This window comes from Archocentrus centrarchus, chromosome 4, assembly GCF_007364275.1.
Source record: "Archocentrus centrarchus isolate MPI-CPG fArcCen1 chromosome 4, fArcCen1, whole genome shotgun sequence".
Taxonomy (NCBI): domain Eukaryota; kingdom Metazoa; phylum Chordata; class Actinopteri; order Cichliformes; family Cichlidae; genus Archocentrus; species Archocentrus centrarchus.
The window spans coordinates 18,806,750-18,829,072 of NC_044349.1; the positions used below are offsets into that span (position 1 = coordinate 18,806,750).

A 22,323-nucleotide genomic window follows, 5' to 3' on the forward strand; every position below is an offset into this window, starting at 1 on the left:
ACCTTGGACAATGAAGCTAGTCAGAAGAGGTTTTAGATTTAAAAAAACAAAACAAACAAAAAAAAAAAAAACTGAGCAAACCTAAGAGAAACGTGATCCTTTGATTTTATCAAACTAAGAGCATAAGTCAGTGTTGGAAGTCACGCTCTAGCTTGTCTTAATACTTTAACTGGACGGTTAATTTTAATGACTCATGGTGCATTCATTCAAAACTGTAGTCTTCTTCAGTCTCAGCTCTACTGAAAATATGTCTGTGCACTCAATTTTTCTGATGTCCATCCATCCCTCCCTAGGATAGTGCCGGAGCCTGGAACCTATTCCATCTTTGACAAGCTGAGAGGTGAGGTACAAAGTTACTAAACATTTATATATATATATAAAAAAAAAAAAAAAAAAAAAAAAAAAAAAAAAAGATTAGATTGCTGCAATCTTTACTTCAACATTTGACAAATAAATTAAATCTAACACTCCATCAGCACTGGACCCAGCTTCTTGGCATCTTAGTGCATGTACAGACCAGCCAATGAAACGTCTAAGCAGTATTATGAATTTATACTGTTAATCCAAGAAACCCTTTCTTCTTAGTCCCAGTTCCAGCTCTGCATCTCCAGCTCCAGACTCACATTCAGTGGAGGAAACTCATTGCACTTCACAGGATCTTAAACATCTACAAGTCGAAACACTCCGGGATTTTTCAGTACAAGTGTTTGAGCAGCAAGTTTGCATCAAACATGTGAAGTACTGTTCCCAGCGTCTTCCTCCCTGAACTGCCTCATCGGGAGGTGGGGCAGCCATCAGCTGATACAGGTAAGTATTATATCATCATTTGCTGGAACTCTGTAAGAACAAAAAGAAAAGAAAGCATGAAAACACCCGATGTTTCATCAACACCACAGGATGACAGGATAAGCTACTGCACAGGCTAGATTTCACTCAGACATTACTAAGGGTGGGTAACTCACATTTTTCTATGGAAAGCATACATTTGTAAACATTTTCAGTACATTTTTATTTATTTTTTACCTTTGTGACTTTCAAGTTATTTCAGTGATCATTGTGGGTTTTTCTTCTCTCTCTAACGGAAAGGTACCAACAATTTTGTCCACGTCTGTATTCCCAAGTGTATCAATATGGTTTTGAGTTGCACCCAAATGGTTACAGAAGGAGACAGGAATTCTAACTGGAGGGCATAATCTTGCATTATTAACTGTAGTGACAATCTTGGATAATTCCTCATACACTCATTACAGTCAATCCTAAAGAAGTCACAACAGCCCAAGTATTGTTCTCCATTCTGTAATTTCACCTTCAGGCAGGTTTGACAGTATACAGAGCATGAGTTTGTACACTTCACTGTATCTGATGTAAACCCACCAAAGAAGGCATCTACAACAAACACTTTGTTTTTAAACATTTAGATTTTTTTTCCTTCATGTTTACTGCTGGGTTCCAGTTGTGAGCTGGCTTCTGATTATTTGAATGTACTCAGCAGAGAGCAAGGAGTGTGGCACCCTCTTTCAAACATGAAATCCACTCTTTGGCTAAGCTCCTAAATGAATCACATAAGCCTTATTCCCACAAGCAGGTTTAGCTAACAACTGAGTTCGTTAACTCTGAGATGAGGGAAACTCAGTTTTCTGTTCCAGAGAGAGGGGTAACCTTAAACTCTGAGTCAGAGCTGAACTTAGAGAGAAATTCAGTTTATTGAAGAAAACCTGACTCTTCTCCCCCTGCATCACCTGAACCAGCTGGCATGCCAATTCATTTCATAAAGCAGCTTTCAAAGTTTTGCAAAACTTGCAGAATTTTACATTTTTACAAAACACGGAAATACCAGATGCATGTCATTTATTAAATTTTTTTTTGTGCTTAATATGTCAATATTGACAGAGACAGCAGTTATATCAGAATAAAATCTATAGTCTCAATCTTTCTAATTCTTTCTGGACAGTAATGCAGCTGTCAGTTTTCCCACACTGAAACATTTACTGTATCTTACTGTAGGATTCAAACTTGTATGTTTAAACCTTCATAAATGGTTAAACTGGGGAAACATTAAAACAGAGTTTTTCTCTAAGTCTCAGTAGGGTTTTTTTTTTTTTTAAATCTAAATGACAAAATAGCACATTATAAATGTTTACTGAACAAACTGACTCGAGGGCAAACCCACCTCTGAGTCTACTGCTAACTAATAAACAGTCCATCCATAATCTGTCTTATCGGTTTCTCCATATGTCACCCATATTTTGGTTACAGCTGAATTATTAGATCTAAAAATCAAATATAAAATTAGGATTCCAACTTCATCCAAAAAAAATTTAAGTTGGCTAAATGATGACCAGAGACAGTATTTAAAAAAATATAAAAATACACACACAGCCACACTCCACTGAATTACATTTAATTCACAAAACTTCTGAGTCATAATATGTGATTTCAGATGACAAACCTGATGTCTTGGCTTCTGGTAAGTAAGTATTGAATCACTATTATTTCCCAACATTCTTTTCAAGCAAGGTAACAGATACAGATGAAATTTCACATTAAGACATTAAGATGCTTGCTCAGAAAACTGATCTAATTTTGGCTGGAACAGTAAGACAAAAGACGCTTGTTAAAATTACATTTACTCAGGTCAAAGGCTGCAAATGACTGCAATTACAGTCTGTGCAACTTGACAAGAGTCCTAATAAGAAAACTGAGCCAACTCTAAAAGACGGTTACCAATTTCATGTTCATCTCCACAGAGAATTACGCGTCAATACATAATGGCACTGTAACTGAAACTACATTTCCTTAAAACACTCAAACAGAGCTGGAAACCCAGGATGGCTGGGTGATAGAAAACGGCTGACACACATTCAAGGAGGGGGAAAAAAAAAAAAAAAAAAAAAAAAAACCCTCAAAGTCAGTGTGTTAATGTCTGGTGAAACAATAATGACTGAAGTGGCCCAAAGAGAGAAACAGACTGTCTAAGTTGAAATATTTCTTCATAATTTACATGGCACATTGCAAAGGAAACTTTTCCACTGCCACTGACTTCAAACCAGGTCTTTTCCAATGATTACATGACTCCAAATCATTTTTACAGTGTGTACAAACAGTCAAAGCTCTGGCAGGAAGAAAATAATAGTTTGGTGCCAAATGCGGTACAGCTCTAAACAAATGACTACAGTAGTTACTTTACAAGTGTAAACAACATCTTTTTTGCACTCAGTCACAAAACAGTCTCGTGCTTTTGAAGTAGAATGATAGTGATGGCGACAGAAACCAATACTGCTGTCTGTTTACAGTGAAACATTTCCCTGAATGGAAACCATAAACCTGAAAATTGAGTAATATGCTGGCAGTAATGAGTGTTTTTTGGAGGAAACAAAGACATTTTAACAAGATCCGAGTGGGGACTGAAATTTATGTGCTGTTGCTTTAAACAGAGGGCATGTTAGGAAATAATTGTTTTGTTATCAGGCTACCGAAAGAACGGACTGTTAGATCATTCTAACAAAAGCACACGCATGAGCCACTGAACCGGTCTCTCCACTGCAGTCTGAACTCTTCAACTAACCAGGGTACTTTAACAAAACGTTTCTACTCATTTTGAATCACAAGGTTTAGCGTGACCTGTTCATTTGGGATGCAACACAGTGAAGAGGTAATAATGACTGGGAGTGGAAGGGGAAGGTGGGGGCGGGGGGGGGGGGGGGGGGGTGTTCCTCGCAGTTTGCAGCCCTCAGTTTCTCTGTAATCAGCCCATCACTGGGTGTGTCAGCATAGCTCCTACCACTAATTTCATTGCTCTCAAACCACGCAAGACAGGGCCAAACCGCAGCATGGAGGAAACTCCACTCCAGTCTGCTGATGATAAAGATTGGCTCATGGGAAAGGAATGCGAAGAAAACACTGACATATCGACAAGTAGTGTCTTAGTAGTGTATTACGGCAACAATGTGTAAGCAACACAAACGCCGTTCTGATTTCTGAATGTTACCATTGACAAGAATGTGTTGTTTACTTGCACAGTGACTTGAAGGGAGAATGAGACCCTTTTTTTGGAGGGGGGGGGGGGGGGGGGGGGGGGTCAGGGGGGGGGTCCCCCCCCATTATTATCCTGAAACTAGAATACTGATGACAGCACTCTGATCCAAAAGGCAGACTTAAAGACCTAATGCATCTTTAATACTGTCAAGAACAAAGAAGATGTGTTTCACTCTGCCAGCGTGATTATTAAAAGGTAACAGTTGTTTTGACTGTAGACTGATTTAGACATTGATTGATCACCAGGTCTTAAGAGGTTAAGACTACATTTTCTGTTTAAGCTAAGAAAATCAATCAAATAGTTGACAAGCAACCATCTGACTGTAATGAAATCCTAAATCAAATCTAGAAAACAAACAAAAAAAACAAACAAAAAAAAAAAAAAAAAAAAAAGACATACCATACTACAATATCTCTTCTGTAACATTTGTGTTTGTAGAGAGCAGGATCCAGGTGTGGCTGCGTGTCTGTATAGCAAATAAACATTAAACAAGCATAACGTTTTCTGTGAACACAATCATACCGTTGGCAGCAGCAGAGTGCAGAGTGTCTCATGTTAACATCCATCTGATTGCTCTCCTCTACATTAGGAAGCTCTGTTGGCTCGTGGAGAAACTTCTGCAGGTCAGTCTGTGGGAACCCATTTTTCTGGTAGCTCTGTTAGTAAAACAGAAAGATATTAAGAACTGACAATTAAAAAACAGCTGTTTAACACTATATAAACCCTATTCAAACATGAAGCAGACACCAGTCTACAAAACCACAAATAGATATAGGTGTGGTAAACTTAGATTGAGTTTATCCCCCCCCCCCTTCATGATTTAAATCTGAAATTTGAATTAATAAAGGCTTTTTATGGATGCTTCATTCAGTGACCATTTTCTCTGCTCAGCCAAGTAATTACATCAATGCTGAAGGGACAAGCAAGATGCAAGGCAAGATGTAAGAGGAGCACAGGATGCACTTAACATTTTTTTTCTAGCCTTCTTCTTCTTCATCTATCTAGCCATCTTCTCCTGTGGCCAGGAGGGATGGGGGTAGTGTCTGGCCATCAGTGCTTAGGCTTGCCCAGACACCACCACCACCACCCCCTCTTCCCAGCAACCTCCTGTCTCTCTTCTGGTAGTACACAGAGGCAGTCCCAAGCCAGCTAAGAGACATTCTGTCAATCTCGAATTCACTCAAATCCTTTCAGAATTGAACTTTCATTTTTCTGTCCCTGATAAATGCATTTCCTGAAGAATTTGTGGACCAACTACAACTCAATCCTGTCACTTGTCAGTTTAGTTAGGACGGACAATGACTCATCTTGAGCCTAAGTTTGAGGATTCTAGGAAATATAACAAGAACAAAAGGTGCTCTTCTAGTTTAAGCATCTTGTAAGTGGTGCACCATTTCTGCGCCACGTTGTGTAGTGTGAACAACCCTTCTGTGCTTTCTGCCAACAAGACAAAGCACACAAAGGATTGTCGTTAAGGCTAAGTCTACATTTTCAAGCTTCCAGTCAGGCCTAGCAAGATTAAAGAGTTTAATTCACAAAGTGCGAAAACTTTCATATGACTTGCACTCGGCTAACACAGAAGTACCTTGATGGTCTCATAGGCGTCGGTTATGAGAGCGATGAAGAGGGACAGCACCATGTAGATGAACAGGGAGATGAAGGAGTAGAGGTAAGCCCGACTGAAGAGCCACACCAAGGTGTTTTTGTCCTTTAGCTGGGCGAAGGTGGTGAACATGTCATCTCCGTTCAGCAGGGAGAACAGGCACTCGGCCACAAGGCTGAGACCCTCGAACTACAGAGAACAGTGCAGTGAGGGGTTAACACAAGGGCTGCAAATCCACATAAAATCAGAGAATTCTTTTTTTAAAAAGTTAATAATAATAATAATAATAATAATAATATCCATGATTGAGAAGTAAGAAAGGGTGGTATTACTGCAGAGTTTTTTTTTTTTAAACAAATTATTTTGTCTGTAAAAAGCCATAAAGTACAAATAAGCATTTATCACACATTTTAAAACTACAAGATATCAATTTATTCTTTTTCCTAATAAAACTCACGTGAAAATTCTTCACACTTAAAAAGTCTGTTTTTGATCTTATAAAGGTGCTAAGGTAGTAAATGACTAAATCTTATGTCACAACCTGGAGTTTTCCAACAGTAAAGTGAGTCATTTCAGATCGCTACCACCAGCATATGACACAGGAAACAGAAAACACCATGTAAGGTCAGTTATATGCCAACTTTAAAATCCTATCAAAAGATCAATACAAAGTAAACCTGAGGTTTGTGAAAGTACTTAGTTGCCAAAACAAACAAAAAAAAAAAAGTTCTTTGCAGGCTCACCAATGAGACAGTGAATTAGACTGAAAGGCTGACAGGAATGACAAAAAAGGAAAAAGTTGGTTAAAAGTACCAACCAGAAAAACAGACAAAACTGAAAGAAGTTATGCTCCACATGAACTAGATAAGATCTAAAACCATCATCCATCTGAGGCACTATGGATCCAGCTGACAGCACTTGAAGACGTGTGGAACGGCAAGTCCTAGGACATCCTCTGTTTATTCCTTCTGTAAATACAATGAGTATCTCAGAACTGCTCACAGCACAATACGGAGGGCTCCCCATGACACCGCAAATGTCAAAACCTAGTCTCAGTTGAGTAAAATCAACATGGGCAAATGTAAAGAACTAACATGACTGGCATCAAATGCAGGCGTAGGAGATCTGGTGCACAGATTAAGGTCAGCTGCTAGTTTACTTTTCATGTAGGCCTGATAAGGTTCTGTTTAATTGTTAAAGAGAGGAAAGTGTATTTAACAACTAAAATGATTTGCTTGAATGCCATCAATGTAACAACCATATGGTTGAATTGTTAGTTCTTCATATAATCAGTCCTAAACATGGGGAGTCACACTTTACAAATCAGCCCACAACATATTTACAGGAATTACTCCTCTTCAGTTCAAGATTATCAACAGTTTAGTCGTTGAGATGCAAGATGTTAGACAGCTGTTCTCAGGCTCTCCCACATCTGCCTCTGCAGATTATGAGCTCTGCCGTGTTTAGATGCCTACTTCTGCTCAGACTTCCATAAATAATTTATCTTAACAAAGTCAGCCAAACACACAGATCACGATCCACGATCAAATCCTGACAGACCCTTACCTTAAGTGGCCCAAATATCGCTCAGTTGTCTGTTAAGTTTCAGATTTTACAATATAAAAACATGAGCAATGCAACTTTCTTGCTCACTTGCTTAAATTTGGAGGCAACTGATTATTGTAGCCTATATAGACTTCTGTTTGTGAAATATTTGCTTAGTTTTTGGCATATATTAAAAAAAAAAAAAAAAAAAAAAAAAAAAAAAAAGGCTTTCTGTGAGCCCAGCATGTGAAATGACTGAGCCACTTAGAATTTTGCTGCTAATCATCCCTCTCATTTACCTTCATTCCTTATGGCCACAGTATCAACCCTGTGAGTGCACATACAGCAGTGTACACCAATTCATGGATGTAGCAAGCCTCATTGTCCAGTCCGCAATAAAGCAGACAATGGCAAAGAAGCAAGAGAAATACAGCTTTATTATCCACTGACACCTAGTGGCCGTTTAGTATAGTGTCTTGTAAATACACTGAAAGTCCAGTGAACTCTGGTTGCGCCTGTACAGAGAAGCCAAAGATCATGTGCACAGTTTCTTTAATCTGAAGCATAAAATGCTGAAAGAGCAATTTAAAAGAAACAGCTTGGAAAACCTGATACAGCAGCTGAAAATGTCAACTTCTGTAATTCAAATGTGACAGTGATCATAAAACTGAAAGCACTGTACTAAAGATGAGAGGGACCATTCAACTTGCTATCAACGAGCTAACGAGCTTGCCCCATTGTTCACGAACATCTTCAACTCCTCACTGGAGGCTTGCCACGTGCCTGTCTGCTTTAAAACCGCTACCATTGTTCCTGTCCCCAAGAAGCCAAGGATCACTGGACTAAATGACTACAGACCTGTGGCACTGACTTCTGTGGTCATGAAGTCATTTGAGCGTCTGGTGCTGTCCCACCTCAAGTCCCTCACAGCCCCCCTTCTGGACCCCCTGCAGTTTGCCTACAGAGCCAACAGGTCTGTGGACGACGCCATCAACCTGACTCTGCACTTCATCCTACAGCATCTGGACTCCCAGGGAACCTACGCCAGGATCCTGTTTGTGGACTTCAGCTCTGCCTTCAACACCATCATCCCTGATCTCCTCCAAGAAAAGCTGTCCCAGATGAACGTGCCTGATCCCATCTGCAGGTGGATCACTGACTTCCTGACGAACAGGAAGCAGCACGTGAGGCTGGGGAAGAATGTCTCGGACTCCCGGACCATCAGCACTGGCACTCCTCAGGGCTGTGTCCTCTCTCCTCTGCTCTTCTCCCTGTATACCAACTGCTGCACCTCTGACCACCAGTCTGTCAAGCTTATTAAGTTTGCAGACGACATGACTCTCATCGGACTCATCTCAGACGGGGACGAGTCGGCCTACAGGATGGAGGTCAAACGTCTGGCGTCCTGGTGCAGCCACAATAACCTGGTACTGAACGCCCAGAAGACAGTGGAGATTATAGTGGACTTTAGGAAGCACACAGCCCCTCTACCCTCCATCATCCTGACTGACACCCCCATCACCACAGTGGACTCTTCTCGCTTCCTGGGAACTACCATCACCCAGGACCTCAAGTGGGAGCCCACCATCACCTCTGTCATCAAAAAGGCCCAGCAGAGGATGTACTTCCTGCGGCAGTTGAAGAAATTCAACTTGCCAGCAAGGACCATGGTGCAGTTCTATACTGCCATCATTGAGTCCATCCTCACCTCCTCCATCACTGTGTGGTACGCTGGAGCCACCACTAGGGACAAACAGAGACTACAGCGCGTTGTGCACTCTGCTGAGAAGGTGATTGGCTGTAACCTCCCATCTCTCCAGGACCTGTACACCTCCAGGACACTGGGGCGTGCAGGTCGGATCACAGCCGACCACTCTCACCCTGGGCACAGACTTTTTGACCCTCTCCCCTCAGGCAGGAGGCTACGGTCCATACGGACCAGAACCTCCCGCCATAAGAACAGTTTCTTCCCCTCTGCTGTTGGACTCATGAACAATTACCCTAAGACTGCTACCACCACCCTCCACAAACGCTGATGACCCTATGTCTATGCACCTGTCTGACTGCACTGATGTACATATTAGTGGAATATAGTCTACATTCTTTTATCTTTTAATTAGTCTCTGCACTGTATATTTTGTAATTTTGTAATATTGTGCTATAGTTATAGCTCTAATATCTCTGTATATTTGCAATTTGTATACTTGTATATTGTCTTATAGTTTTTATACTTATTTGTTTTTTTCTGTAAGCACGAAGTACCGCAGCAATTTCCTAATGCTGTGAACCTGTTCACCCATATGGCAATAAAAACCTTCTGATTCTGATTCTGATTCTGATCAGCACTTGGTTCAATGCCTGTATTTCTGATGGATGTGGGTGCATTTGCGCCTATGAATTGGTAGCCTGCATATCTGGAAGGGCTTCATCAGTGCTGAAAGGTATATACAGGACAGTTCAGCAGCTTGAGTCAGAATGAGACAACATTCCTCTCCCAAATGTCTAGCCAATCAATATCACCCATTTTCTTTCTTAAAAATGGTACATTTTTTTTACATCTCGAAGTTCCTTTTTTCAAAAGTTGCAGCCTCAGCAATACTTCATGAAAAAGTAGGGTTAGTCACTGAACAGAAACTGAATAGTTCCCCTACATCTCCGGCATACCCGCTACAGTGATTTCCTCAAATCCAGTTAGGTTACCTTCTCGTGGTACGGCCCCAGTACGATCCATCCACAAAAGGTGTAGCCAAGGTAGATCATGCCAGCACAGCAGCAGAAACGCAGGACCTTCGGAAAGGCTGCTTTCATGGTTAGGATCAGCACCTACTCTTGCAAGAAATCTAGAGTTTATAAGTGATGTTTAAACCAGATAAGACCATGAATAAAGAAAGATATGTGAGGGTGGAGTGACATAAGTATACACGTGTGCATGATGGGGATTTTTTAAATAAAAAATAAACAAATAATTTTCATAGCAATTTTCTCCTTCACTTGGACTCACATTGTATTTCTGGAAGTATCCCAGGTACCTGATCACACCAACCCACACCAATAATGTAGACGTCCCCAGGAAGATACTGCACACGTCATAATTTGTTAGGTTCTACAGAAAAGAAGAGAGAGAGAGAGTTCACAAGTAGGATGGCAGTTCCAGAAAAATCAGTTACATCATTTTAAAAGTTATAAACTAGACCAGTCAAAGCTGGATTTATTGTATCATTCTTATCACTAGCACTAAACTACACACAGTCCACTTGTTTATTTTATTAGTTCTCAAAGTACAAGGTGTGAATCAGAGGAACAATCTTAATATGCTTTTATATTTTAAGATGTTACACAACCAAATCAGTATGTACTCTGGAAAAAAATGTATATAAACTCTAGGTTTCTTTGAAGGACAGCTTCACTGATTTAACATTTCTGTCTGTGTCTAACTGCTCAAAGCTACAGAATCACTGTGCAAACTCTCAATCCCATTTAAATGTTGGTAATGTAGGTACTATGTTTGACTGGGAATTTAAATAAATAAAGAGAAGTCCAAACTGTCCTTTGTGAGTTTGACAAACCCAAATTGATGAAGCATGGCTGCAATCACATGGCTTAACCCTTTCAACCCCCACAGTAACTGCAAGACAGACGTAGATTATTAATTTTACCTTTGCCTGTATCTCCATCTTCAGAATCGATCCGATAATGGCTAAAAGGTCGCTAACGATGACCAGCAAGTACCAGCCATTCAGAAATTCCCTCTGGTCATCCTCACACACTTTACGATTGAAGTTTTCATGAAAGAATCTGGAGAATCTCTTGAAAATACAACAATGCAAATTCAGTCACTCGTAAAGACAGATCTGGAACACAGCAAGTAGACTGTTTGCATTCATTTCAGGATTTGCATTTTGCACATTTTGAGCAGCTGACCTGGAGTAACCTGACAGCCAGTATGATGGAGCGAGTGCACAGCACGGCTGACGTGAGGCACATCAGAATAACGAAGCCATCAAATACCAGCAGATAGTGTGTGTTCTTCTGAGCTGAAGCAGACAAAAAGTGTGGGTGTGAGAGGGTTTATCACTTAACAACTCCCTCACACTTACATTTCTAACACTGATAATAGAACTCAGAAGGCAAACGCCTCATTTACAGGAAACAGTACGAGTACAAGTCTGGAGCCACGAAGGTCTAATTCAACATAAGATTAAAAAAAAAAAAAAAAAATTTAAATGCCTTCAAAACTTGATGTTTTACCATATTTTTATAGATATTCCAAACATGCATTTGCAAGCTGACAGTTCTTAAAGTCACAGTCTGTCCTTTTGTCCCCACATACATGTTTCCTTTAGTTAGAGAAGTTCAGCTTACCTGTCCCCGATATCTTCCAGTCTCGGCATGCACTGCTCTGAGCTTCTATGTCTAGGAATATTTTCATTTTTCCACTGTGACACTGGTTGTCAAATGTTATCTGGGTACAAAATATAAAGGGATCATCTCGGCTGTACATTTTTCCACCTCCACATGCAGTTTATAATGCCAAAAAGTATATACCGTAACAAAGAAGGCATAGCAGTCAGGTAACTCCCGTGAACGCACTGTCTGCAGGTTGATTCCGCTCAGCTGGAATGTTATTTTGATGTCAACAAGTCTGAAACAGCAGCAGATTTGATTAAAAAAAATAAAATAAGTGGATTTCAGTACATAATGTAAATATTTTAAATGGTACTCCATACCTGTAAAAATCCAGATCAAAAAAGGATGAATTCTCTGTTCTCCACAGGTTTGCAGTCTTTGGATCATGTGACATACAAACTGAGAAGATTAACATTGTCAAAAATACATACACACTGTGTGTGAAACACAGACACACTTTTCACAAATAAACATGGAAATAGTGAACTATTGTTTCCCTTTGTGTTACTCCTGGCTTAAAATTGGTTCTTGTAACAGTGATTTCTTAATTCAAATGCTACCATTATAATATTAGATATTCCAATATGGAAATTACTGATCTGTTTTTCAACCAATAAAGAGAGACTGTGCAAAAGAAATTGTATTCGTAACATGAATATTTTGACCATTTTATAATAAAGGCTCCAAACACATGTTGCCATTACAAGGATTCAAGTTTGTGATTGAATATTAAAACTACAAGAGAACAACACAATGGTGCAAGATCCTAATCACCTAAATGGTCAGTTACTAACTGGTCCACTTATAACAGCAAACCGGCATGCAAATCTTCCCTCTCACCTGTCTCCAGCTGGGCATCAATGTTATACGCCTCTTCTGAAGGCTCCACACTGCCCCTCTTATAATACTTTTTACACATGATGAGAGGCAGCAGCTTGCCATTTACATCCTCTGCGTAACTGATCGGACCCACGGAGAGCTGGTCCAGCTGGCTGTACTGTAGAGGGGAGGGGGGAAAAAATTAAAATTTTGTCCAGGGTGATCAAGACAATATAATGAAGCTGAAAACTGACACATCACAGTGAAACAACACATGATGAAACATTACACAAAAAAGTGGTTCCAATCCATGTGATGATCATATAAATGTGAAAATGTTTAATTACACCGAGTACATTTAGAGGAACATCAGCACTCAAGTTTTCAGTAAAGTAATTGATTAATGATCATAACAGTGTTAAAATTTCTATTGTCAAATTCCTGCAAACACTTTGTAATACTACACTAACAAAGCCAAAGGTGAGGTAGTTCGACTTGCCTGATTCATGACATAGAACAGACTGTCATAGAAGTCACGCTTGGTGTAAACAGCAACACTGTAGTCATCCTCATCCACTCCTTTGTAGTCCTTTAAGAAAAGGTTTTTGAGTGCCATGGTGTTCTCTTCCTTATAGGAAACCACCAGCTGGTTGTTGAGGCCAAAAATGATGAGCTGTGGGGAAACAAGCGAGGAGAGTCTAATATATAAACAGTTTTTGGATTTTATTTTCTTTTAAGAAGTTTTTCCATTTTGTTCTAGGGTCCTTCTTCACTTGTGAAATTAAATGAATTTTTACAGCTTAATAATTAAAAAAAAAAAAAAAATCCCATAATTCTCTGCATTTAGAGCAGCCAGCAGGAGCAGGAAGGCTCAGATGTCAGGGGGTTATGTAGAACCCTTAGTTTAAGTGTTTGCATGTACACTGCTCTTGGCTGCCTGTCTTGGCCAGATTACAGTTCCAGGAAGTCCCTTCTGGGTGCTTCTTCTTTCCTGGTGTTTCCCAATCAGTCAAAAAAATAAAAAAATAACTCCAGTACACATACTTGTGAGGTAACCATGATGATTTTCAGAATCTGGACTCCCATTTTCCAGGGTACATGTCGTCGGGCCCTGTACTTCTCACAGGGGCTCATGAAATAATACTTCAGGTCATCTCTAAGGTGCTCCTCTTTTATGATTTCCTGAGTCATGACAGAGCTGTAAGACAAAAGAAGCAGCATGCAGATGACTAAAATCCTAATGCTGCGGACTCCAGAGTTAAAACATGCGGAGAGAGATAAACTGATAATGTGACGAATTCTTCTGTGAAGAAGAAAGCAATAAAAAAAGGTGAAAATGCAGAAGTGAAAGTGCAAAAAAAAGGCAGTTATTTTAGGAGATATGGTTATGTTTGTGCACCAAAGTGGTAATCAATCACAGGAAGAGCTTCATGTACTGAGTCCAAGGTCAGCTCAGTGAGTGCACGTTCACCATTATACCAGTTTCTTTGACAGCCATAAACCGCACAACTCCCACTTTCTCAGTTAGAAAGCGCCTGGTTTAAAACATCTTTGGTCCTGTCATGAAGACTTCCCAATGACTTTGGTGGCTGTTTTAATGCGAGAGAAAAGTGTTTACTTTGTGTAAATTTAACACCTGGCGACTAAATATCCAGCGGGTAACAAATCCATTTTAAAAAGTTCAAAATTCCAGAAGCCAACTGCGCCTAAACTATATTTGAACGCCAATTTTTTTTTTTTAAGAACTTACCTGATTGAATTGCTTCGATCCAGATATCGAGAGAATAATTCCATTGTTGATTTGCCACGTGGGGAATAAAATAAACAAACAAAAAAGCCAAACGACTGGAGTGAGATTATTAAAATGCAGCCCGACAGCTCCGGCAGAGGAAGAGAGGACTCTGCTCAGCTGCTGCTATTTGCCGTGACACCACGCAGCTTTCAGTCAGCCAATCAGGAAATGGGTTTCAGGCGCCACAGGTGCGCAATCTGCGGCGCGAGTGACATCAGTGGCCACGGAAAGGACCGAAACAAAGGTCCACGAGGTTAAGAAACTGTTATATAAACAGAAAAATTATAAAAATAATAGAAAATATCATGTAGAAATGTAAATCTTTCATCAACTGTGTATTCAAGAAAACTGAGATTCAAGGTGTCAATGTAAAAACTTTGACTTTGAACTGTTTAAAACCTGGACCGATATTTAGTTTCTGGAGCCAGGATAAGAGACGCTATGGAAGAGAGCCAGAGATTAATAAGAACTAATGATTAAATGCAGAGTGGGGTATAACAAATAAGTTTTGGACAAAGAAACAAGGAAGATATGACAGCACTTTATTTTTCCATTGAACACAGAGCGAGGAAGTTAACGTCATATCAAATATGCCTTGTTTACAGGCTCATGAAGCTGATATTTTGGCACAATTGGCTGCTTGCATCCAGCAGACAGGAGAGAACATTATAAATCATTTGCAGCTGTATTTCTATCATCCTGGCAACCTTAAGTCCAATATTTATTTTTCTAAAGTTGAGAGGGAAAGGTCCGGCTCTTTAGCTTTTTAAGAGCCATAAACTAAACTGCAGTATTGGCCAAGTATACCAGTGAACCTTGGCACATAAGTGACGACAGTTGAGCGCAAACAAGCAGCGAGATGCTGCAGCTCTACAATTTAAAAAAAAAAAAAAGAGCTGAAACATTAAGTGCAGCTTTGAGCACTGCTGCTTGTGTCTGAATTGAAGCAGAATGCTGCAGGAGGCATTTAACATGTACTTGTTTTTTGTAAGAGTATTAATATTCTTAATTTATTTTTCAAGATACAGTATTCATTTATGGCTGTAAATAAGTTTTTTTTTGTCTAAATTGGTTCTAAATTTAAGAAATGCAAGCATTTTCACTGCACCCAGCTAACAACAGTTATGCTTTAAACAGCCAGTTTGTCCTTCCTCAGAAAATGAGGAGATATCAAAGATATGCAAAACCAACTTTAGTAGTAGCATTCCTATAAAGAGGAAAACAGTCATAAAAATATCTGACAGCACAAAGAAACCATGTTCACCCAAGTAAATTAAAAACAGTAGAAATTTAAACTAGAGTCCAACTGATATATTGGTTGGCCAGTGACAAATATCAGACCTTCTTACTCCTTAAAAGTCTGCAACTTCATTAGTCCTAAAATGCATCATTGGTCATGCTGTAGTTAAAACTTCAAAATCTAAACAAATTATCCATTATTGCAGCACAAAAACAAACAAACAAAAAAAAAAAAACACAACCACTGTTAGAAACACTTCCCATTCCCTTTTACTGGTTCCAGTCTGGTGCTGTGTAATTGACCGAATGGTTTGCCAAGTGTAAATCGGAACTCACTGGCAAAAAAAAAAAAAGAAGAAAATATCCTGAGATAATGAGCAGTTATCCCACGAGTACAGTCATATTCAGATGACCTCAGAGCAGCAAGATAACCACACTGCATGGTGGTAATCCCACAGTGCTGTTGATTCACACTTCCAACAATGTCGGTAAGTCAGTCAGTCAGGTGCATTCATTATCCTTGCCATAAATGTCCACCAAAAAGGACCCAGCACTAATGGCACCTTCTATTCCACCAATGGACCTGTCTCCTGAACAGGAGCTTTAAAATTTATAGAGTGCTGCAGCGAGGAGTCCGTGTCTTCAGGTGAGGCTTCTGTGTGCTGTGGAGAGATTAGATCAGAAATGTATTACACAAAGTAACCTATTCACCTATTCATTACATTACCTATGCAAAAAAAAAAAAAAAAAGAATTTAAAAAGTGTAAGATTTAGAATTTAGACATTAAGAGATTTTTAACTACATGTCAGCATTTTGGCTACTCCCTTATCCACAAAGGGACGCCAGAGGAGGTAGCTCCACATGCTTGATTTGACAGATTTTTTTTTTTTTTTACACCAGGTGCCCTTCCTGTCACAAATCCAAATGGATTTGTGTCTCCTCATGGGATCAAATTAGGGATCCTTCACTTGTTAGGCAAATGGGTAAACCAATACACTATGGAACCACTTGTTATTTGCCCCAAAATGCCTTCAAATGGCAACAAAAATGAAAGTCATGAAATTAAACTGAATTCACTGACATGCAGTGGAATTCAATCGCTTTATTGCTGTAGCATACAAAGCGAGATCCACCAAGTTCCCAGTTGCATTATGGTTGAAATCCACTGTACTTGCACAACCTAATGATACGGTAGCAACAAAAATCAAATGTATATAAAGCAAAATAAAAAAAAAAATAATGATGATTAAATGCAAAAAATGCAAAAAAAAAAAAAATGCAAAAAACAAGCTCAGCAGCTGTCAACAAATCACAAAAGACAAAAATACAGGAAAAAATAAAATGTATTCAATACTTAGTTACCAATTTATGTTGCATGTGATTATTCACCTTCCCATTAGTGAACGCACAATGCTGAAGCATTAAAAAAAAAAAAATTAGAACATTAATCACTAGTAAAAAGCACTATTATCTATCTAATTTAATGTGGTTGGATGCATATATTTAAAAGAAAAAAGAAAAATAAGTCACCTCATCAACAGGCTGCCTCTCTCCAGGCTGAAGTCTCAGTGCTACAACATCTGTGTTTTGTTGATCTACAGAAAGGTTCTCAGTCCCTTTTGAAGGTTTATCCTTTGACTGAGATGAATCTGACTGAGCGGCTTTCGGCTCTGGTTTGGCCTTGTTTGCATCAACGCTGCTATCATTCTCTGCTTGTGGTGGTTCTTGTGGCTCCTGCTGGTTTTCAGAATCTGGCTCAGCAGAGGGATTCTGCTGAGCCAGATTCCCTGCTTCAGGAACTACCTCGGGCCGCTCAGCATCCGTGTCATCCTCACTGTACTGAGGATCAGCGGTTCTTAGTGTCTCTACTATCAGCTGCACTGGCTGTTCCCGGGGCCCGTTGGGTCTCCTCTGATACACTTGATTCCTGTTTAATCTAGCTTCATCTGCTCTGGGCCTTAGGGCATGTTGCTGTGGAGGTGCGTTCTCTCCTCCAAAAGGATCACGCTCCTCAATCCTCAGAAGAGGCTGAGGTTGAGGTTGAGGTTGAGGCTGAGGTTGCACCAGCTCTGGTGGTGGTGGATCCCTTCGAGGGCCACGAAGAGGTGCCATGATGCCATGCTGGAAGGCTGCCTGCACACTTCCATACATGCATACCTGTGGAAGAGTCAAATTTATATTAAATTATATTCACATATATACAAATATATAAGCAAACACAAACAGTGTCTTGTTTATTAAAATGAATAAGGTGACAATTCATCAAAATTGTTTACCACAATGGCAATCACGATAGTGAGGAGGACTGGGATCTGCAGGGTAACTGGTAGGTCTTTGAGGAGCGCTCGAAGAAATTCACTGATTCCCTGGCCGATGTGTTTTAGTGGCTCTGTGATAAAGGTTGTGATGGTAACTGAGATTGCCTAAACAGAGAGGGGTGTCTAGATTATAACTTTGTATGTTAATACAGAAAGTCAAAACTAATACAAAGGAGTGTAATTTAGGATGGGTAAACAATTACATAGCAGTTAGAAAAAGTCAGAAAACTGGCAAACACATTCTTCAACTTATTTGACAGGTTTTTGATACAAAGCAATGTACTGAGGTTTCTCATGTGATGTCATGCACACATTGCCTAAGAGTTGTCTGCCATACTGGATGTCAGACAACCGCTGGTTGCCAGGGAAAAATGTGTATTTCCCAACTGTTTGGCAGTGGTTCCTGAATGTTGCTGCTCTCATCAGGTGACATCATTTCCAAAGAAGCTGCTGTACCAGAAACCTTCTAGTGATTGCTTAGCTTTCTAGCAGGTTGCCACAAGTGCTATATTTTTTAATATCTGTCTGCAGATACTTGCTAACTACTAGCTGCATGGTGATATTACTTAAAAAAGTGCAGCGCAAACTGGAAATGAAGAAGGTTCACCTTCAAAGTAAAAGTTGTGCTTCTGCTTCTGCCAGCATGTTTCAAAAGGCCCAACTTTTACTTTGAAAGTAAACATGATGCCCTGATTTCACTACAGCTCAGAGAGTAGCTCGGCGGTGTTTGTAGACAAGTTAATCACTTCTATGACCACAGCAATATGCAATATACCCCGATTGGTTGGGGAACACACATTTATCACTAGCAACAGGTAGTTGCCAGGGGGTCACTGACTGGTCTCTAGGCCTGTGTGACTGAAGCCTTATTCACTAGATTCTAGATTGTCACCATGTTTGTCACATGTCCAAAATGTCAGACAAACATCATGTAGCTAGTGGCCACATGTCTGTAAAACCTCAATAACCTGAACATTTATTCAAAAGGTACACCAGCATAGTCACCTACCTTGGTTGGAGGTACCAACAGGATGGGGTTGACCATAAGAACTTCATAGTATCTCTTACAAGGGTCATCTTGAAGAGTCCAAGTGCTTCTAAACCATTCTGCAGGAAAACAAATAAGCCTGAGCTTAGGCAGACGTAATCAGCTAAACAGGCTTAGTATATGGAAAACTGCATTCCTGGTATGATGAACTATTAAAGCACCTGAGACTACAGATATTGCATAATGACTGCATGGAGATTTATCGATAAATTCCTCTCAATCTCATGACTGTGCAAAGTGAAAAGTTGTATTTCTAAATGATTTTGGATGAGAATTTGTTAAACAAGCTGAGCTTTGAAATGGAGTGTCATCCTCAGCCAGTTAATATTTTAGATAAAGGAGGTTTTCACAGAATACCAACATGTGTGTGTGTGTTCATGCTTCATGTTTGCACACCTTTCAGACTGTCACTCCAATCAATTTGCTTCACTCCAGTGCATTTTGCATTGAATCCCTCCATTTTCACTATATTGGTTTGGTGCTCAGCAAAGGCAATCTGAGAAGAAAAAAAAAAGAGAAAAGTAAAAAACAAAACACTGAATTACAGCTAAACTGAAAACCCTGAAACTGTAAGAACTCCTCTTCACCTTGTACAAGTAGAACCAGTTCCAGATAATACTGACGAAGAAGCACACAGCAAACAGTCGTTTGAACTGTACAAACCAGGAGACCACTGACCACAGCTGGGTGCTGATAGTGGCTACTATGATCAGGACAAATAACCCGATCTGGAGTAGAGAGCAGAGTACAGTTTGAGCGGTTACACAAAATGGAAGTCATTAAAACACAGCAGACACCAAAAGCATTAAGAAAAGTCAAACAGAAGGGGGGGCATAGCTATGAGCTACACTGGGTTTAAATTTTAATCATTGCATAGAAAGAAATGTTCTACAGCAGTCATGTTTTTATGTCTGCTCTAAATACTGAGGGTACATGAAATCAACAGACAGTTGTTTTTGTCTGTGGACACAACACAAGGCAAGAGATTTAACCTCTAACTGGAGAAAAATGTGTTCAAATTTAAGCACCACATGACAAAAGCATTTAAACATTTAACAAAGCCAGACTTCAGAGTAATAAAGACTAAGGTTACTTTTAATAATGTGTCCAGTTCCATGCCAAAGGTGTCTTCAAATCGCCACTTCCAGGCCTCATAATCATGCACTTTAAGATCCACGAGTATCTGACTGATGGCATTGTCCAGAGCGCCTGTTCTCCATCTGTCTTCACCCTCCAGAAGTGTCTGGATCTCTGTCATGGTTTGTTTGGACAATTTGACTTTGGCATCATAAAAGACATCTGTAGAGTCACTGGGCTGGGGAGAAATGAGAGCAAGTTTCCTAAAATGGCAATAGTCTTCTTTTTGTTTTTGAACAATATGTTCAACATTAGCTTAAAATGCATGTGAAATCACATAATTCACCATAAAACACGAGATGGTCACCTACCACACCGACTCTTTGCATTTCCTTCAGTAGTCTGCTGAGGAATCTCTTGAACACTGGACTGCATGTTGGCTGCTGTGAGTGGAACGTGATCATCTTCTTTTGATCTTCAATCTGAATGAAGGCAAAGCTTTAAGTGACTTTGAACATGACATGCTTGTTGATGCCAAGAAGACTGGTCTTGGTATTTCAGAAACTGCTGCTCTACGTGGATTTTCCCCACACAACCATCTCTAGTGTTTACAGAAAACAGTCTGAAAAAAGAAAATATCCAGTGAGCGGCAGTTCTCTGCCTTGTTGATGCCAGAGCTCAATGAATGGCCGGACTGCTTTGAGCTGATAGGAAGGCAACTGTAACTCAAATAACCGCTCACTACAACCAAGGTATGGAGGTGCCCTTCTGACATCCTCATTTCTAATCTTGTCCATCCTGGTCAGTCCCAATGAAAATTTTTGCATCTTCAGGTCTGCCACCTGTTTTTTTTTTGTTTTTTTTTTATTAGTGATGCCATCTTGAAACAACATATCATAGCAGGTCTCATTACCATCTTGTAAATCTTCCTTTTCACTCTTGCTGCTATTCTCGTGTCACAAATGACCTCTGACACTTGTCTCAACACACTCCACCCTTCTTCACCTCTCTTGTGTACTGTCCATTGCTTTGGATGAATCATTGACCCCAGGTATTTAAACTCACCTACCTTTAATATCTCTGCTTATTGCAAGTTCACCTTTCCACCAGTCTCATTCTCATTCACACACATGTATTCTGTTCTGCTTCTTCTCTCATTCCTCTTCTCTTCGGAGCACACCTCCACCTCTCCAGACTCTTCCATCTGCTCCCTAATCTCACTAAAGATCACAATGTCTTCTGTAAACGTCTGTAAAATCATAGTCCATGGAGACTCCTGCCAGACCTCATCTGTCAGCCTGTCCATCACCATTGCAAACAAGAAGCTCAGAGGTGATCCCTGATGTAATCCCAGCCCCACCTTGAACCCATACCTTACTCCGACTGCTCACCTCACTTTTGTCTCTCTGTCCTCATACATGTCCTGCACCACCTTCACATTCCTTCTCTGCCACTCCTGACTTTCTCACACAGTACCACAGTTACTTTCTTGGTACCCTATTTCTCTAGATCCACAAAGACACAGTAACTCCATCTGACCTTCTCTAAACTTTACCATCAACACTCTGAAAGCAAACACCACATCTGTAGTCCTCTTTCTTGGGCTGAAGCCATACTGCTGTTCACTGATTATCACCTCTCTCCTTAACCTAGCTCCAACAACTCCCATAGCTTTATGGTATGGCTCATCAGATTTATCCCTCTGTAGTTACTACAGCTCCCCACATCACACTTGATCTTGAAAATGGTACCAAGACTCTTCATCTCCATTACTCAGGTAAACTCTCACTTAACAGATATGCTACTGTAACCACCAACCTGTTTCTCTAGGTCCTCCACTTGTTTGATGCAGGACGTCAGCTCAGCCTGGCTGCAGTCCTGATTGTACTCTCTTCTTTTGGTGGCCACATTGTCATAGCTTGCTGGCTGCGATGCAAACACACACTCATGCTAAGTGTCAGGGTATCACAAAGGCTTCAGAGTATTCAGAGCCATGCCAAATATAGCTGGGTCGGTGTAATCAATTTCCTAACCTCAGCAGGCTTCTTCATCGTTTGGGTGATTGGATCGTAGTTGAGCATATCGTAAGGGTCGAGCCACTCGTTTTCCACCTCCTGGCCCATGGTAGTGAGCGACAGGGTGCACAACAAAACAGTAAGGAGCATCCTGACCGGGAGAAGAGAGGGCTGTCCCTGTGTTAGCTCCGTGGAAACTGAAAGCAGTGCAGGTAACTTTAGCTAGTTCTGTTAGCTATGGCTAAAACTAAACTACAGACTCACCGACTCAAACGTGGCCTTACAGGTACTGAGACAAGTTTAGGCCTTAGTCATGAGTTAACCCTAAACAGCATAACGGAACTGTCCACAAACAGAATCGCTTTACTGTACAACCACGGGACGTAAGTGAGCGCGTCTCAAGTACAAAGGATCATGGGTAAT

At 40.2% G+C, this 22,323-nt stretch overlaps 2 protein-coding genes across 4 annotated transcripts; both read right to left on the bottom strand.

Moving 5' to 3' along the window:
• Positions 1-426: 426 nt before the first annotated feature.
• Positions 427-14,293, bottom strand: mcoln2 (mucolipin TRP cation channel 2). 2 transcript variants are annotated; one of them, XM_030727691.1, is made up of 14 exons: positions 14,161-14,293; positions 13,455-13,608; positions 12,978-13,083; positions 12,432-12,533; positions 11,912-11,990; positions 11,730-11,826; positions 11,547-11,646; positions 11,106-11,218; positions 10,841-10,990; positions 10,186-10,287; positions 9,885-10,007; positions 5,622-5,828; positions 4,559-4,692; positions 427-837 (listed from the first exon to the last, which is right to left on the bottom strand). In XM_030727691.1, exons 1-14 carry the CDS (start codon positions 14,202-14,204, stop codon positions 795-797), a joined length of 1,554 nt encoding a protein of 517 aa, XP_030583551.1. In that variant the 5' UTR covers positions 14,205-14,293; the 3' UTR covers positions 427-794. The 2 variants fall into 2 exon arrangements, with proteins under 2 accessions (XP_030583551.1, XP_030583550.1); XM_030727690.1 differs by having other exon boundaries at positions 12,432-12,588; positions 12,910-13,083.
• Positions 14,294-14,723: 430 nt separating this feature from the next.
• Positions 14,724-22,278, bottom strand: clcc1 (chloride channel CLIC-like 1). 2 transcript variants are annotated; one of them, XM_030727524.1, is made up of 11 exons: positions 21,919-22,278; positions 21,704-21,811; positions 20,257-20,367; positions 19,902-20,123; positions 19,396-19,536; positions 19,205-19,304; positions 18,770-18,867; positions 17,719-17,865; positions 16,973-17,599; positions 16,805-16,855; positions 14,724-16,103 (listed from the first exon to the last, which is right to left on the bottom strand). In XM_030727524.1, exons 1-11 carry the CDS (start codon positions 22,048-22,050, stop codon positions 16,008-16,010), a joined length of 1,833 nt encoding a protein of 610 aa, XP_030583384.1. In that variant the 5' UTR covers positions 22,051-22,278; the 3' UTR covers positions 14,724-16,007. The 2 variants fall into 2 exon arrangements, with proteins under 2 accessions (XP_030583384.1, XP_030583385.1); XM_030727525.1 differs by lacking the exon at positions 16,805-16,855.
• Between the last annotated feature and the right edge of the window lie 45 nt (positions 22,279-22,323).